The sequence below is a fragment of the Castor canadensis genome, chromosome X, assembly GCF_047511655.1.
Source record: "Castor canadensis chromosome X, mCasCan1.hap1v2, whole genome shotgun sequence".
Lineage (NCBI taxonomy): Eukaryota > Metazoa > Chordata > Mammalia > Rodentia > Castoridae > Castor > Castor canadensis.
In genome coordinates this window covers 210333-229113 of record NC_133405.1, presented here as the reverse complement: position 1 = coordinate 229113, position 18781 = coordinate 210333, and the positions used below count along the sequence as shown (strand labels likewise).

General features: G+C 36.5%; 1 protein-coding gene across 3 annotated transcripts in view; it reads left to right on the top strand.

The window, feature by feature from the left end:
• The window catches only part of Tmlhe (trimethyllysine hydroxylase, epsilon), a 74517-nt gene that overhangs the window by 26869 nt on the left and 28867 nt on the right, over positions 1–18781 (top strand). Inside the window, exons 2-3 of one of the 3 annotated variants that reach the window (XM_074063861.1) lie at positions 10935–11116; positions 16135–16311. In XM_074063861.1, coding sequence (XP_073919962.1) covers positions 10936–11116; positions 16135–16311 — 358 coding nt within the window. In that variant the 5' untranslated portion in view covers position 10935. Of the gene's footprint in view, positions 1–10934; positions 11117–13590; positions 13685–16134; positions 16312–18781 lie in introns of those variants that run through there. The other 2 variants (XM_074063863.1, XM_074063862.1) reach the window with 2 other exon arrangements.

Genomic DNA, 18781 nt, shown 5'->3' with positions numbered 1-18781 from the left:
CTTACCACCCACTCCACCTCTCCCCTCTCCCTCCCACCCCCCTCAATACCGGGCAGAAAAGTGGCCATGAATTACCTCAGCTTTTGCTTATTTCAGAGGGTATTTATTTCTCCTTTGTTTCTGAAGGATGGCCTTGCTGGATACAGCACTCTTTATCAACAGATATTCTCTCTCAGGATTTGGAATATGTCATTCAATTCCCTCCTGGTTTATAAGGTTTCTACAGAGAAATCTGCTGTTAATCTACTTGGGATACCCTTACATGTAACGTAGTGCTTTTTTCTTGCAAATTTTGGAATTCTTTCATTGGTGTGTGTGTGTGTGTGTGTGTGTCTGTGTGTGTGTGTGTGTGTGTGTGTTGTACTTTCAACCATTCAACTATAGCATGCCATAATGAAGAGCTTTGTTGCCCATTTTTGTATTCAGAGAGTCCTATAGGCCTCTTACACATGAATATCCATATCTTTGTCAAGTTTAAGGAAGTTTTCAACTATTATTTCCTTGAAGAAGTTTTCTATGGCCTTAACTTTTCCTTCTTTGGGTACTGCAAATGAGCAGGTGTTTGTTCATTTAATGATGTTAAAAATCTTGAATTATTTGTTTCTTTATATTTTCTCTCATTTCTTTGTCTGACTGCAATATTTTAAAAAGACCTGTCTTCAAGTTGAGATATTCTTTCTTCCACTTGATCTAATCTGTTCCTGAGGCTTTCAGCTGTATTTTTTGGCAGCACTGGGGATTGAACTCAGGGCCACATGCCTTGTAGGTAGGTACTCTACCACTTGAGCCACACCTTAGGCTCTTTTCTGTGTTGGTTATTTTTGAGATAGGGTCTTACATATATCCAGGCCAGCCTGGACTGCAATTCTTCTATTTGTGTTTCACCATGTAGCTGGGATGACAGACATGTGCCACCATGTCCACCCATTGGTTGAGATGGGGTCTTGAGAACTCTTTTCCGGGGCTGGCTTTGAACCTCTATCCTCCTGATCTCTTCTACCATAGTACCTACGATTACAGCCACCACACCTAGCCTTCAACTACATTTTTATTTGCTTTATTGACCTCTTTATTTCTAAGATTTCTATTTTTGTTCTTCTTCAAAATCTCTGCTGAATTTCTCATTAACATCCTGTACTGTCTTCCTAATTTTATTTAACTGTTCATCTGTATTCTCTTGGCTAACATTGAGCTTTTTATCTTGAGACTGGGGTTTGAACTCGGGTCTTCACACTTGCAAAGCAGGCACTCTTCCACTTGAGCCACACCTCCAGTCCATTTAGCTCTGGTTATTTTGGAGATAGCATCTCATAAACTATTTGTGTGGGCTGGCCTCAAACTGTGATTCATCTGATCTCAGCCTTTCAAGTAACTAGGATTATAGGTATGAGCCTCTGGCATCTGGCTCATTGAGCTTTTTTATAATCATTCATTTAAATTCTTTATCAGATATTCTATCCATTTTGATTTCTTTGTAAACTGTTCCTGTAAGGTTATGGTGTTATTTTAGAAATATCATATTACCTTGAAATATATCTCTTGTGCTTCTATGTTAAGATTTGTATGTCTGGTGGATCAGTTATCCCTACCACTTTTATAAGGGTGGCCTTCTTAGTTGGTGGTGGTTTTCTCCTAAATATGTGTCTTGGGGGGTCAATTTGTTAGGCAATGCTGACTTTGATTCTAGATGGCATCATAGCATACTCTCCCTATAGCTTCTTTGGATGTGATTAGTGAGTTTGGACACAGTGCATACTATATCATTGTCTCTGTGGGGCACACAAGAATAGGGAAGCTCTAGCAATTCAGGCAGATGTGGTGTAGGGAGCAGTGAGTATGGGCTTTTCACTTTGTGTCTACTTCTGCCATGGGAGTGGTGGCCCCTATCAGGTGATGGCAGTTTCCACAGACACTGCCAGCAAGGGCTTCTGATGCTAGAAAACCCAGCAGTAGTGAGGGACCTGAGGTATTTGTTCACCCACTAGTCAGTGGTGTGGGCCTTAGATGATGCAGAGAGAGCGCTATTGACAGGAACCACTGTTCCCCTCTGGTGCTTACACTCAATGCTGGTAGCATCACATGGTCAGAAGCTTTGTGGAGCAGAGCAATATCAGGAACCACATGGATGGTGCAACAGCAGGAATTAAGGTGTTCCTCTTCACTGATTCTGTGACAGTGTGTATCCAGTGGTAGGGTGACAGTGGAGCCATGATATTTCTCCTGAGTCCTTCAGCTGCCATTTGAACCTGGGAGTGGGGCTGCAACTTTTCTTACAACCCTTGCAGTTTCAATGCATACCTGGGAGCAGGGCTGTGGCTGGAACTGTGGAAAAATTCATCTTGTCCTTTTTGGCTGTGTGTACCTGGCAGTGGGGCAATGACTGGAGTCCCTGAGTTGCTCAAGGTTCCCCTCAGGGGAAGCAGAAGGAACTGTGGCATTTCTTCTCCTTCCTGTTAGCAGCAGGCACCTGACCGTGGCAGGAGGAGGAAACAGTGGGAAACATGTGGGTGCCTACCCTCAGTCCTTATATCAGTGGGAACCCACATGAGATTCAACTAGCTCTTGGTCTTTAAAGACAAGTGCCCTGATATCCTCTCTCTTGAAGGCAGCACTGACCATTCCCCTCCATGTTTCAAGACCCATCCCCTACAGTGTGGTGCACCCTGTGGGCTCTTGAGTCCCAGTCTCTCTATTTAGTTGAGTTTGTGAGGCAAATACCATCTCATAGCCAGTGCAGAGGTCTGGAGTCCCAGAGATAAGAATGTGCAAGGATTTATGATCTGTAGAGCAGTTCAAATTCAGATGCGGCTCTGTTTCTGAAGATGATTCCTGGCTACAGCACTCTGGAGGTTCACTGAGAGGTAATGCAAAATCTTTTTGTAAAGCAAAGCCACTGTGCAGATATCAGGTCACTTATCAAGTTAAGCTATAAGCCTGTGAGTGTTGGGAAATGTTCCAATAGCTAGGATGGACTCTATCAGCACTAGTAGAGTTTGCTGAGAATCTGTCTTTCACCTTTACCATTGTAAAGGGAAGACTCATTCTCTCCTGGCTGTAGAGCTGGGATGGCAGTTGCCAGGGTATTTTGTTTCTCTTTCTATGCTGCTGTCCTAATTCTTTGAGTCTTACAACGTTCTAGCCTCTCTTTTGCTAATTTTCAGTGTTACCCCATGGGCACTCAACTCAAAATGCATCTATACACCTGGTACTTTGATTCTTCTTCATGGGGGAGGGAATGAGTGCTGAGCATCTCTATTCAGCTATCCTGAATGCTTATTTTATTTTAAAGGACAATTTTTATTGTATGTATATGAGCTTTATAACGTGATGTCATGGGATACATATAGATTATAAAATGATTACTGTAGTGAATCAGATTAACGTATCCATCATCTCATTACTTTTTTGTGACATGAGCAGGTAAAATATATTTATTTAAGAAAAATCCCTAACATAGTTTTACTAACTTTAGTCTTCATGTTGTGATTAGATCTCTAAACTTAGTTATTCTGCATCTGTTTTATATGATTTGGCTTTAATAAGTCAAAAATACATGTTGTAATTCCTAGAGTAATCATTTTTAAATAAATTAAATCATACAATAGTCTCCCCACCCCTTATCTATATTTGTCTAGTGTATTCATTCACATAATTGCCCACTGTTCACACAGCAGTCATCTTGTTTATCAAATCAATTGTCATGGTATCTCACTACTTGTGTTCAAGTAACCCTTATGTAGTATCCTGACACTATGTTGCAATGCCTGAATCATTCACCTTACTTAAGCTCATCACATAAGCATTGTGTCAAAAAGAAGGGTGAATATGGAACAATAATATTTTGAGAGGGGCTGGTGGAGTGGCTAAATAGCTACAGCACCTCACTAGCAAGTGTGAAGGCCTGAGTTCAAGCCCCAGTACCACCAAAACTAAAGATATTTTGAGAGACAGAGAGAAACCACATTCACATAATTTTTATACAGTATATTGTTATAAGTGCTATACTTTATTATGAGCTATTACTAATCTCTTATTGTGCTTAATGTATAAATTAAACTTTATCTTAGGTATATATGGATAGGAAAAGCATAGTATATATAGTGTTCAGTACTATCTGCAGTTTCATGGAGGTTGTGGAACATTCCCCACAGATGAGGGAGGATTACTATATAACTAACAAACAGGAGAAAAATAGAATAATACAAATTACCTAATCAATACAAAAGAAAGAAAATGTAACAGAATGGGCAAGACAGATGGAAAGCAAATAGTGATATAGTAGTGAAGTTAAAGTTAAATATATCAGTAATTACAATAAATGTAAATGGACAACATATTTGTCAATTAAATAAAAAATTATTGGAGTGGTTAAAAAACAAAATCTAACTATATGCTGTTTATGAGAGACTCATAGTAAATGTCAGGATTTAGGAAGGTTGTAAGTAAAAGGGTAGAAGTGCATAGTACAAGTAGTATCCAAAAGAAAACTGATGTAACTCTATTAATACCAAAGTTGATATTAGCATAGGAATCTTTACTAAATATAGAGATATTTTATAACAATGAGGACACTCCCCCAAGAAGAGAAAAATTATTCTTTATTTGTATGCATTCAACATTCAATCTATACAAAGGAATAACTGACAAATGTCCAATAAATAAATTCATAATCATAACCAGAGATCTTTTATCTCTCAATAGTGGATAGAATATCAGACCAAAAAACTCCAGTAACTGTATAGAAGTGAACAGTAATATTAACAAACTTAACCTAATTGGCATAATACATATTCTTTTCTGCAAATAGAAAAATATGTGAGGTGTTAAGCTATAACACATCTCAAAAGCTTTAAATAATTACAGTTGCACCATTTTTTTTTAGTGGCACTGGGGTTTGAGCTCAGGGCCTCGCACTTGTTAGGCAAGCACTCTACCACTTGAACCACGGTGCCAGCCCTGTTTTGTGAGGGATTTTTTCAAGATAGGGTCTTGCCAACTATTTGCCTAGGCTGGCTTTGGACCACAGTTCTCCTGATCTCTGCCTCCTGAGTAACTAGGATTACAGGTGTGAAACACCAGTGCTCATCTCAAATATTTTTGATTATAGTGACATTAAGTTAGAAAACAATAAGGTGAAGAAAACCATCCTGAAAGTAATATCCTTTTTAGTAACCTGTGGGTCAGATTTCATAGTGGAAATTTTTAAATATTTTGATCTGACTGGTAAGTGGAAATATAGCACATCAAAACTCATGGGATATAGGCCATTACTGTAAGGAAAATATATAGCCTCAAAATACATGTTCCACAAAAGAGAAAGGGCTAAGTCAATGACCTATGGATATATCTTTGAACTAGAGAAGGAATAGAAAATGAATCCTAAAGAAAGTAGAAGGAAGCAAGTAAAAATAACAGTTTTCTGTAGGAAAGTCATTTAATAGAGAGCATTATTGGAGGCTGGTAGAGTGGTTCAAGGGGTAGAGTGCCTGCCTAGCAAGTGTGAGGCCCTGAGTTCAAACTCTACTACTGCCAAACAGAGAGTACATTGAAATTTAATAAACTAGACAGATTTCTAGGAAAAATATAATTCACTGGTAACAACAGAAGAAGACAAATTTCTGTACTGACCTATACCTATTTAAACCCATAACTTAAAACCTTTCCACAAAGGAATAATCAGGCCCAGATGGCATCACTGGGAAATTTTACCAAAATTTAAGGAAGAAATACTAGTCTCACACAATATTTTCCAGGGAGCAGAATAAAAGGGACACCTTCCCAATTTTTATAAGGCTAGAATAAGCCTTATAAAAGGCTTGTAACTAAAATACTATAAGGACAGTATGAGAAATTTTCAAGCCAACTTCACTCATCAACATAAATGTAAAAATTCTACGAAAATATTAGGAACAATATCCAGTAATCTGTTAAAGGGATACACTGTTGTAATTGGGTTTACGCCAAAAATGTAATCAGTTTAAATTTCAAAAATGAATCAAATTGGGCAGGAAAGAAGGGGTTTAAGAAAGAATAATATATATGGGGTGAATTATAGGCACGTCATAAATATTGCACCAAAACCCCTTTGTATAATTAATTTGTGCTGATAAAAATTAAATTAAAAAAGAATCAAAGTGATTCAGCATACAATATCAACAAAGCAGAAAAGCCATATGACCCATCTCAGTAAATGCAGAAATTCTTATAAATTTAACATACATTTTTGAGTGAAAAAAATTAGCACAATAGGGAATAAAAACAGCTTCTGACAAAGAGTATTTACGAAACAATCTATAAAATACCACCATAATATCCTCCTTTCAAATTGATGCTAGATATGTAATGATATGGGTAAATGTGAGCCCTACTTTAGAGGGAATAAAATAGTCAATAATGATCCAGATATTGACATTTTGAGACAGAGACATTAAAACAGTTTTTAAAAATACATTAGAGGACTTACAGGGGGAAATGAATGGAATGGTGAACAGATGGGGAAATTTTAGATGACAAATGAAACTTCTAAATAAGGACCAAATGTAGATACTAAAATTGAAAAGTGACATATATGAAATGAAGGATTATTCTGATTTTCTTAACTGCATACTGGACACAAAATAAGGAAGGAATAAATAAATGGAAAATATAAAAATTGAAGAATACAAAAAAGATGAAAAATAACAAGGTTTAAAAAATCATCCCCCACCTAGCACAATAATAAAAAAAGAAAATATGATATAAGAGAAATGTGAGACTCACAGAAATTCTAGCAAATATTTAGAGTTTCAGAAGGAAAAACACCACCCACAAAGAAAGCAAGGCACCTCTGATTTCTCTGGTAAATTCTACTAAGTATTAAAAGAAGAAATAATACCAATTTTACATAAGTTTCTTTAGAACAATATAGAGGTATAGTGGTAACACTTCCTAACTTATTTTTGTGAAACCAACATGAATCTGATAAAATGCCTAGTAAGAACATGCCTCATGTATCTAGATGCAAAATACTGTAACAAAATTTCAACATACTGGTCTAGGAATGTAGTTCAGTAGTAGAGCACATGCCTAGCATATACAGGGCCCTGGGTCCCATCTTCAGCACCACAAAAAAGAGAAGTTTGTCATATTGAATCTAGATCAAATGGGGCTTATCCCAGAAATGCTAAGTTGTTTCAATATAGGAAATCAATTAGTATAATTAACCATATTATTAGAATAAATCAGAAAATCATAGTTATCTTAATAAACACAGAAAGTACATATGATAAAATTCAACACTTATTCCTGATAGTCCCATAAAACTAGTAATTAAAGCAAACTTCTCTATCCATTCATCAGTTGTAGGGCATCTGGGTGTTTCCATAGCTTGGCTATTTGGGATTAATGCTATGATGAAAATCAGTGTACAGGTGTCTCTGTTGTATCCTGACTTACATTCCTTTGGGTAGATGCTAAGGAGCTGTATAACTGAATCATATGGAAGTTCTGTCTTTAGCTTTTTCAGGAATCTCCGTACTGCTTTCCATAGTGGCTGCACTAATTTGCATTTCCACTAATAGTGTATAAGGGCTCCTGTTTTGCCACATCCTCACCAGCATTTATTGTTGCTTTTGCCTTTGAATATAGCCATTCTATCTGGGGTGAGATGAAATTTAGTGTTGTATAGATTTGCATCTCTTTTTAATCAGAGAAATTGAACACTTCTTCATGTATTTACAGGCCATTTGTACCTCTTCCTTTGAGAATTCCCTGTTTAATTCATGTACCCATGTCTTCATTGGGATGTTAATTCTTTGGGGGTTGACTTTTTGAGTTCCCTGTAAGGTGAATGTATCAAGAAATTGTGGTACATATACACAATGTAGTTTTATTCAGACATAAGGAATAATGACATGTGGTTTGAAGGTAAATGGATGCAATTGGAGGACATCATGGTAAGCCAGGCTCAAAAAGACAAAGGCTGCATGTTTTCTCTCATACATGGACGATAGATCCAAAAGATAAACATATACACAAAAACAAACATGATCACATGCAAACTCAGATGTAGAACATGTTTATAATAGTGGAACTACTCTATGGAACTCCAGAAAGGAGAGAAAAGAAAAGACAATGATAGGGTATCAATCATAACATCTGTGAAGGTAGACGATACAAGGGTGTATATTGAAAGCTGTTGAAAAAGGAGTGGTGGGAGGTAAAGGGGGAAGGGGTTGAACAGACCAAAGTAAAGTATACCCACAGCGGGGATACATTGAGAAACCTCTTTGAACATCGACTTAAATATTAATAATGAAAGACAGGACTGTAAAATAGGTAAAGTGGGGGGAGGGTACTAGTGGAAGGGGGTGAAAGAAAGAGAAGAAGGTGAGGATATATGGTTGATGGACTTTATTTACTTATATGAAATAGAACAAAGAAACGTCTTGCAATTGCTTTAACTGGGGAGGGGAGGGGGTTGAGGAAAAGAGAGGATGGGGTGATCTAAACAATGTACAATATAAGCCTAATTGGAACTGTCACTATGAATCCTCCCTGTACAATGAATATATCCTAATAAAAATTATAATAAGAATAAAATAAAATACACATTTAAAATTTTTTAAGTAAAAAATAAATTTAAAAAACAGGAAAAAAGACAAACTTCTCCAGCCTGACAAAGGCCAATGATAACAATAACAACAACAAATAAACCTTGGTTAAAATCATACTTAACCATGAAATAGTGAATTTTTTCCCCTGGGGTCAGAAACAAGGCAAAGATGTCCATGTTCCCCAACTCCTATTTGTGCTTGAGGTCCTAAATAGTACAGTGAGACAACAAACAGAAATACAAGGGACATGGCTGGAGGTGTTGCTCAAGTGGGAAGTCCTGAGTTCAACCCCAGTACAAAAAAAAACGGTATAAAGTTTAAAGTTTTGAAATCTTGAAACCCTTCTTTCTATTAGCAACAAAATATCTATAGGAATGAATTTAAACAAAGATATGTGAGACATCTACACTTATTATTTGTATTTGTGCCAATAATATGTATATTAAATGATAGCTCATTGAGGCTTGATTAAAATTAAAAAATTAAAATTAAATTAATTAAAATTAAAATTAAATTTTAATTAAAATTAAAATTCCCTGGTCATTAACAATGTTGAACATCTTTGCATAAATTTATTGATCTGCTATACCATATCACAGTGTGGGTAAATTTATAAATTTATAAATAATAAAAATTTATTTAGCTTACAGTTCTAGAGTCTGCAAAGTCAAGGTGGAAGGGGCATATCTGGTGATGGTTTCCTTTTTCTATCATAACATGGCAGAAGACATCTTATGGTGAGAGAAAAAGGAAAAGGCATCAAATTTTCCCCTTTTCTAACTAACCCACTTCTGCAACAGCTAACTCACTCCTAAAACAATGGCCTTAATACATATATGAGGGCAGTGCCCCCATGGTCTAATGACCTCCTAATGGTACCATATAATGACAGTTGACTTTCAACATGATTTTGTGGTGGTGGGGGTGGACTCAGAATAACATAGCACCATGTATGCTTTCTTGGAACTATCCATTCATATTATTTGCTTTTCCTATTGATTCACTGAGTACTTTTTATATTCTTGGTAGTAATATGTTGTTATTTATATGAATATCTACTTCCAGTTTGTAAGTTGTATTGATTTTTCAGAATTTGAGCAGTGAAATTAGGGCAAGTTGAGCAGGGGATACTTTCTTTTTGTTTTCTACCCTTCCTCTAGTTTGAATACTAAACATATATGTAATTTGTACATGTGTATGGCAGATATGGAAATTTTAATTGAATGTGATCTGGAGGTCCTCCAAACTGTTGGTGTGATTTCCTTTTTCTTATTTTTACAATGAGCAAATTTTATCTTTAAGTAAATAAAAACAATGAAGCCCTTCTTCAAAGAACAAAGTAGTTATCACCTGTTAGGTTTTTATCACTATGAAAAAAAAATTGAATATTAGACCAAAGGTTGAATTTTTTTGCTTTGAAGGGACATGCATAGTAAATACTGTAGATTTTATCTTGATCTCATATTCTTCTTTGTTTTTGTTTGCAGACCTTTAAAAACCTAAGATCCATTCTTAGTTCGTGGGCCCTGTCTTAGACAATATCTGTATACAGGAAGTTGAGAAACAAAAAACAGTGGAGAAAATAAACATAACCCAGATAACAGCAGAGGCCTTCCTATACTCTCCTCCTTGCTCTCACTTACAAAATCTCAATAAATTTAATTTTAGTCACCAATTTCATAGCCCATTATTTCAAAATGCTCCCAAGTAATCAGTAAATTCTATTAAGTCTCTAGCTATGTACTTTGTATATGTGGTTGGTTTTATCCCACATCAACATGAAATTCACTCCCTTCAGCATATGTGCACATGAGCATGCTCACACTCATACAAGTCCACTCAAAGTAAGCATTTTGTGAGTTTGGTTACTTTACTGAATATTTGTGAGATCATTAAATAGGTTCACATCAAAAACCACATAGACTTTCTTTAGTTACATGGCTTCCTCCCTTTTTTCTTATAGGCAAATTAAAATTTATTTTAAGATACTATGCTTTTCAAGCCAGGCGGGTGGCACACATCCATAATCCAAACTACTCCGAGGGAGGAGACAGGAGGATCACAGTTCAAAGAGAGCCCAGGCAAAGTTAATAAAAGACACTATCTAAAAACAAATTAAAAAGCAAAAGGACTAGGTGTGTGGCTCAAGTGGAAGAGCACTTGCAGAAGGGTCTTGAGTTCAATCCCCAGTACTGGGGAAAAAAATAAATGATACTATGCTTTTAGAATTTCTCCTTTGTCTAATTGAGAAAATTAAACCAATTATTTTACATAGTTAACTCTAGTGTTATTCCTGTGTCTTACATTGTTACTTTCTCTTGCTATTGTCCTGTTTTCTAGGATGTGGTGCCACAGGTTGTCCCACCTACAAAGCAGATTTCACAGTTTGCTGAAAGGAAGAGTCATATGTCAAGTTCCTGAGCAGCTCAACTTCAAAAACTTATTTCCATTAGCCATCCATTGGCACCATACAGCCTCCAAATCTCTGAACTGTGCTTGGCAACAACATGGAGATCATTTTGGTAAGATATATGTAGGGACAGATATTTTTTAAAAGTCGTGATAAAAATCCATAACATAGGACTAAAAGGGTGGCTCAAGTGGTAGAGCATCTGCCTAGCAAGCATGAAGCCCTGAGTTCAAACCATAGTGCCACAAAAAAATTTCTTTAAAATGTCAATAACATAAAATTTACCATATTAAACCTTTAAATGTAAAATTCAGTAGCATTAAGTATATTTGTTTTGTTGTGTAGCATGTACTTTTTGTGGGGCCTGAAAATAATTTCTGTAGAGTTGATAAGACTTCTAGCCATTTATTTCCAAGATTATCCTAGAAGTAACAAGAAAGACAAAAATAGTACAAGGCAACAGGTCAGGTACAGTAACTCACATCTATAATCCCATCTACTTGGAAGACAGAGATCAGGAGGATCATGATTTGAGTCCAGCCCAGGCAAAAAGTTGATAAGACCCATCTCAACCAATAAACTGGGTGTGGTGGTGCAACTGTCATCCCAGCTACATGGGAGGGATGAATAGGAGGATCACAGTCTAGGCTGGCTAAGGCAAAAAAACATGAGACCTTATTCTAAAAATAACTAAATCAAAAAGGGCTGGGGCATGTCTCAATTGGTAGAGCCTAGAAAATGAAACCCCCAAAAGAACTGCATACAAGGTAACAGTGAAGTTCCAAATCCTAGGGGTGGGGAACTTTACCTTGCTCCAGCCAAATTCCATCTCCCTTTATCACCTAAGAAAAGAAAGAAAGAAAAAGAAAAAACACCTCAATGTGCAGGAGAGTTTCGAACACATAGACAAGGAATATAACAAGCAGGTATTATGTGGCAAGAGATCTGGTTAGTTTACCCCGAATGAGATTCCCAGGGCTTCTATAACAATTTGTATAAACTGGGTAGCTCAAAACAACAGAAATTGGTTCTCTCACAGTTCTGGATGCCAAAAGTGTGAAATCATAGTGTCGATGGGGCTGCACTCCCTGCCAAAGGCTCTAGAAGACAATCCTTCCTTACCTCTCACAGTTTCTCTGGGTGGCCAGAAATTCTCAGCATTATTTTGCTTGTGGTAGCGTCACTTCAATCTCTGTTCTGCCTTCACATAGCCTTCCCCACCTGTCGCCTCTGTATCTTTAAATCTTTATCTCCTTAAACAAATACCAGTCATTGCATTTAGGGCCCACCCTAATCTGCTGAGACTTCATTTTAACTTGATTACATATGCAACAAATTATCAGTCAAGACTTTAGGATTTTTTTCTATTTCTGTGAAGATTTTCATTGGAATTTTGAAAAGAATTACAGAAAATCTGTAGGTCACTTGCAGTAGTATGGACATTTTAACAATATTAATTTTTGCAGTCTAACATAGAATATCTCTTCATTTATTTCTCTCTTATTGAGTTTCTTTCGCTTTTTTGGTTGTATTAGGGTTTGAACTGAGGGCCTTGTGCTTGCTAGACATATTCTCTAACACTTGAGTCACACCCCCATCCCTTTTTTGCTTTAGTTATTTTTCAAGTAGGGTCTCACATTTTTGCCTGCAGTTGGCCTCAGACCATGATCTTCCTACCTCCACATCCCAGGTAGCTAGGATTACAGGCACACACCACCACCCTGGCTTATTAATTGAGAAGAGTTGTTGCTAAGTTTTCCCCTGAGCTAGCCTCAAACTGTGGTCCTCCCGATCTCCACCTCCCAAATAGCAGGGATTATGGACATGAGCCACCACTCCCAGCCTCAAGTTCTTTCATCTATATTTTATAGCTTAAAGTGCATGTCTTTTACTCCATTGGTTAATTTTATTCCTAAGTATTTTAGTTTTGTGGCTAATACAAATGAGATTAATAGTTTATTATTAGTGTATAGAAATGATACTACTTTTTAGTATGCTGATTTTGTATCCTGCAACTACTAAATTCATTTATTTTATCAGGATTTTGGTAGGCTCTTTATGGTTTTCTATATGTAAAATCATGCCTTTCATTTTTCTCTTGCCTAATTACTGTGGCTAAGACTTCTAGTCCTATGTCAAATAGAAATTCCAAATGTGACATCCTTGTGTTAATTTCTATTCTTAGAGGAAAAGCTTTCAACTTCAGACCCCCAAACAGCCAAAACAATCTTGACCAGAAAGAGCAAAAATAGAAGCATCATAGTATCTAACTTAACCTAATTCCAAAATATATCACAAAGCAATAGGAACTAAAACATCATGATACTGCTATAAAAATAGACACGTTGATAAAAATTCATGCATTTATAGTCCACTAATTTTGGGGGGGTGGTAATACTGGGGTTTGAACTCAGGGCCTCGAACTTGCTAGACAGGCACTCTACCACTTGGTCCCAGCCTCCACTGATTTTCTGATTCTTTTCCCACACAATGAGAAAGGAATCAGAAGTTGTTAAAAGTTGAGGGATGAAGAATGAAGCACCATGTGAACACTTATGAAAATAGTAATATCTGTATTAATTTCAGACAAAACAATCTTTGGAAGAAGGAAGATTTTCTGAGATAAAGAGGCACATTAAATAGCAAAGAGAGGGTCACTTCTCCAAGGCTAGTAGTACAGGTACAATATTTTTTGTTTACATTCTCAAAATGTGAATGAGCCTTAGTTTATTCAGCTTTTCCTCCACTTCCCCCACTGTTAAATATTTTGCCTTATTTTCTATTTTTAAAATAATAAGCAACAGTATTATAAATGCCCTTGCATACATTTCCACATGTATAACAGTTTCTATGAGACAAATATATTCAAGGTGAATTTCTTTTTTGTTGTTGTTGGCACTGGGGTTTGAACTCAGCCTCACACTTGCTAGGCATGCATTCTACTGCTTGAGCCACTCCACCAGGTAGAGGTGAATTTCTGCACCAACAACAAATATACTTATTTTAAATTATTTTCATAGAAAATTCCAAATTTCCATCCAGTGTGGCTTTGAAATTTTGTACTGCAACAACCAGTATTTCTTAGGACATATTTTTCCCACATCCTTGAAAACACTCACCTTAATCAAACTTCTAAAATTTTGTTGTTCTGAAGGATATAAAATGGTACCCCAGTTTGATTTTGATGTACATTATTTTGACTACTATTAAGAGAGAGTTCATGTGTTTACTGGTCAGTTCTAGTGATTTTCCTGTTGATATCCTTCACCCATTTTTGTTGGTTTTTATTATATTTTACTTTACTTTGTTCTGGGGATTGAACCCAGGACCTCACACATGCTAGTCTAGCATTCTACAATTGAGCCACACCCAGAGCCTATTTGGTTTTTATCATAATGCTCGCAGGGTTTTATTCTATATCCTTGAAATTAATCCTTTTATGTTGCAAATAATTTTCCTGGTAATTGTCTTTCAAGGTTGTTTTTCTTTTGCTTACAAAATAAAAAGATTTTATCTTTTTTGCTTTTGTATAATATTTAAAGTCTTTCCTATCTCAAAGTGGTCAATATATAATTTTTATATTTTAATCTGTTGTAAATTTGCTCTTATAAATGGTATAAAGACAGAATTTATTATTTAAAATATTCATTTTCCAATACCATCTGTTAGTGAGGAGTCTGTCTTTCTTCACTGTTGTGAAATGCCACCTTTTTCATATACCATATTTCCATGTGTTTGTTGGTCTACATTGAATGCCATTCTGTTCCTTGATGTACTATTTATTCTGTACTGAAACCATACTTTAAAATGTATGGTTTGAGGGCTGGTGGAGTGCCTCACATGGTAGAGTACCTGCCTAGCAAGCATGAGGCCCTGAGTTCAAACCCCAGTACTGCCAATAAATAAATAAAATGTATGGTTTTATAATATATTTTTATATCTGATCTCTATACATTCTTTTTATTGGCAGTCCCAGGGTTTGAACTCAGGGCCTCACGCTTCCTAGGCAGGTGCTCTACCTCTTGAGCCACTCTGCCAGCCCTCATACATTCTTCCTTTAAAAATTGCTACTCTATTACTTCTCGATATGAATTTTGGAATTAGCTTGTTCAGTACATGAAAATTTCACAAGGATGGTTGATTGTAATTCCCTGGAATTTGTGTACTAATTTGTAGGAGAATTTCTGTCTTTTCATTATTGAAATTGCCTATCTGTGAACATGGTACTTATCCATTCCAGTTAAAATAATTTTATGGATTTCTCCATGGCACTCCTCCACGTTTTTGTTTATTCCCAGACACTGTAGTTTTTGTTGCTTTTATAAATTTGATTTCATTTTTATTTCCTTTTTCTAAAAGTGAGCAGATTTATAGGAAATTGTTTGATTTTTTTGAACCTTTTTTTAGCACTACTGGGGTTAGAACTCAAGGCTTTGTGCTTACAAAGCAGGTGCTTTACCACTTGGGCACACCTTCAGCCCCTTTTGCTCTTGTTATTTTGGAGTAGGATCTTGTTTTTTGCCCATGCTGGCCTGGACCACAATCTTCCTATTTATACTTACCGTCATTGCTGGGATGATATGTGTGTGCCACCATGCTCAGCTTTTTACTGTGGAGATAGGATCTTACAAATTTTGTTCTACTTGGACTGACCTGGAATCACCATCCTCTTGATCTCAGGCCTTCTGTGTACCTTGGAATGACAGGCATGCACTTGTTGAGATAGGGTCTAGAAATTTTTGCCTGAGCTGGCCTTGAACTACAATCGTCCCAATCTCAGCCTCCCAGGCAGTCTGATGTGACCCAGTGGTGTCCAATTTATAACTTTTAATTTTGGTGTAGCTTTAACCTACCATAAGAGTTTCTAGAATAGGACAAGGACATCCTGGATACCCTCCCCATTTAGGTATATTTCTGGGCTTTTTACTCGTTTCCATTGCTTTATCTATTCCTATGTCATCAACAATTTTAATCATAGAAGTTGTATTAGTGTGTTTTAAAAACTGTCAAGGGACTACTCTTTATTGTTTTGATCTCTTGGTAGAAGTCTTTTAGAAGGCAGTTTTCTGACTGCTGATTTTGTTTAGTTTTTCTAAAAAAAATTTCTGATGAATGTGATGTTTTTCCTAGAACTGAACTATGCTAATACTGTGATGCGCTTTGATTATGTCTGGCTTCGAGATCACTGTCGCTCAGCATCTTGCTACAATTCTAAGACTCACCAGCGCAGCTTGGACACTGCCAGTGTGGATCTATGTATCAGACCAAAGACCATTCATCTAGATGAGACCATACTTTCTTTCACCTGTAAGTGGACATGAGACTTGTTCTTCTTTGTGGTTTTCTTCTAAAGAATGATTATTTTCTGAACAATGTTTTGGTCCTTTCCAAACAGGTTATTCTTTTTATTTTTTGTGGTACTGGGGTTTGAATTCATGATCTAGCACTTGCTAGGCAAGCATTCTACCACTTGAGCCAAGCCTCGAGCCAGGGTATTTTTCAGTCAGTTTTCCCCCTTGCTTTGGAAGCATTTTGAAGAACCTTTTGTTTTTCTCTTCACGGCTAACATCATACTTAGTGTTGAAACTGAGTACTTTCTAAGGCAAGGGTGTCTCCTATCACCATTCTTGTTTTGTTTTGTTTGAGATAGGGTCTCACTATGTATCCTGGGTTGTCCTCAAACTATGTAACCCAGGCCGACCTGGAACCCACTGTCCTCCTGCATCTACCTCCTGAGTTCTGATATTACAGATGTATACTACCATGTCAAGCTTCACCACTCTTATTTAACATCCACGCTCACTACTCTCATTTATAACATAGTTTTGAAAGTTACAGTCATTACAATAAGGCAAGAAAAAATTTTAAATGCATATTGGAAAGGAAAATATATAACTACTTGCAAATACATGACTGTCCACTATCTGAAGTAATATGCAATGAAGGTGCTAGAATTAATAAGCTAGTGCACTAAAGTGGCAGGATACATTTAGAATGAATATCCAGAAACTAAAGTGGAAAATGGCAATTTTGATTTCTTCAAAGAAATTTAAATACTTATTATGAATCTAACAAAATATGTATAGAGTATATATGATTGAATTTTTAAAATGCTGATGAAAGAGTTTTAATAGAACTATAATCAAAATTTCATCTTTTTTATCATTTTTACATTTATCCCCATGTGTATACATTGCTTGTGCCACCTCCTCCCTCCTCCTCCCCCACCCCCCACGGCCAGGCAGAACCTGTTCCACCCTCCTATATCCAATTTTGTCGAAGAGAAAACATAAGAGATAATATGAAAGACTTAGTGTTTTTGCTAGTTTGAGATAAAGATAGCTATACAGAGAGATTCCTAGCATTGCTTCCATGCACATGTGTATTACAACCCAAATTGATTCATCTCTACCAGACCTTTTCACTACTTCCTGGTTACCTTCTCATAGTGGCCTCTGCCAGTTTACAATTACTATGTTTGCTCCTCTGCGGTGGGCACATCAACCACATTCAAGTTTTAGGTTTTCTTCCCTTTCCCTATTCCTCCCATGCACAGTCTCCCCTTAGTGTGTGACCCATGTCCAATAATATTACTGCATTTGTTTTAGGTCTATAATCTGCATATGAGGGAGAACATGCAATTTTTGGCCTTTTGAGCCTGGCTAACTTCACTTAAGCTGATGTTCTCCAGTTCCATCCATTTACTTGCGAATGACAAAATTTAATTCTTCTTTGTGGCTGAGTAAAATTCCATTGTGTATAAATACCACATTTTCTTAATCTGTTCGTCAGTGGTGGGGCATCTTGGCTGTTTCCATAACTTGGCTATTGTGAAAAGTGCTGCAATAAACATGGTGTGCAGGTGCCTCTGGAGTAACCTGTGTCACAGTCTTTTGGGTATATCCCTAGGAGTGATATTGCTGGATCATATGGCAGATCTATGTTTAGTTTTTTAAGAAGCCTCCATAATGTATTCCAAAGTGGTTGTTCTAGCTTACATTCCCACCAGCAGTGTATGAGGTTTCCTTTTTCCCCACATCCTCACCAACAACTGTTGGTGGTGGTGTTGCTAATGATGGCTATTCTAACAGGGGTGAGGTGGAATCTTAGTGTAGTTTTGATTTGCATTTCCTTTATGGCTAAAGATGGTGAGCATTTTCTCATGTGTTTTTTTGTCATTTGAATTTCTTCCTTTGAGAAAGTTCTGTTTAGTTCAGTTGTTCATTTCTTTATTGGTTCATTGATTTTGGGAGAGTTTAGTTTTTTTACTTCCCTGTATATTCTGGTTATCAGTTCTTTGTCTGATGTATAGCTGGCAAATATTTTCTCCCACTCTGTGGGTGGTCTCTTGAGTTTAGAGACCATTTCTTTTGTTGTGCAGAAGCTTTTTAATTTCATGTAGTCCCATTTGTCCATCCTTTCTCTTAGTTGCTGGGCTGCTGGAATTCTACTGAGAAAGTCCTTGCCTATACCTATTGCTTCCAGAGTATTTTGTGGTTTTAAATCAGCTTTTAAGATTTAAAGTGAAATGTTAGCATAATTTGGGGGTTTGGAGATTTTTTTGTTTTTCAAATTTTATTTTTAATTTGTACAGTGTAGAAGAATCAAATCTGGGTGATTAGTGAATCCATCACTGAAGCATGTATTATTACTTTGTAATGAAACATTCAAAATACTCTCTTCTAGCTATTTTGAAATGTGCAATATTATTAACTGTAGTCATCCTATTGTGCAATAGAATACCAGAACCAACTGTAAAATGGATGAAATACAAGGG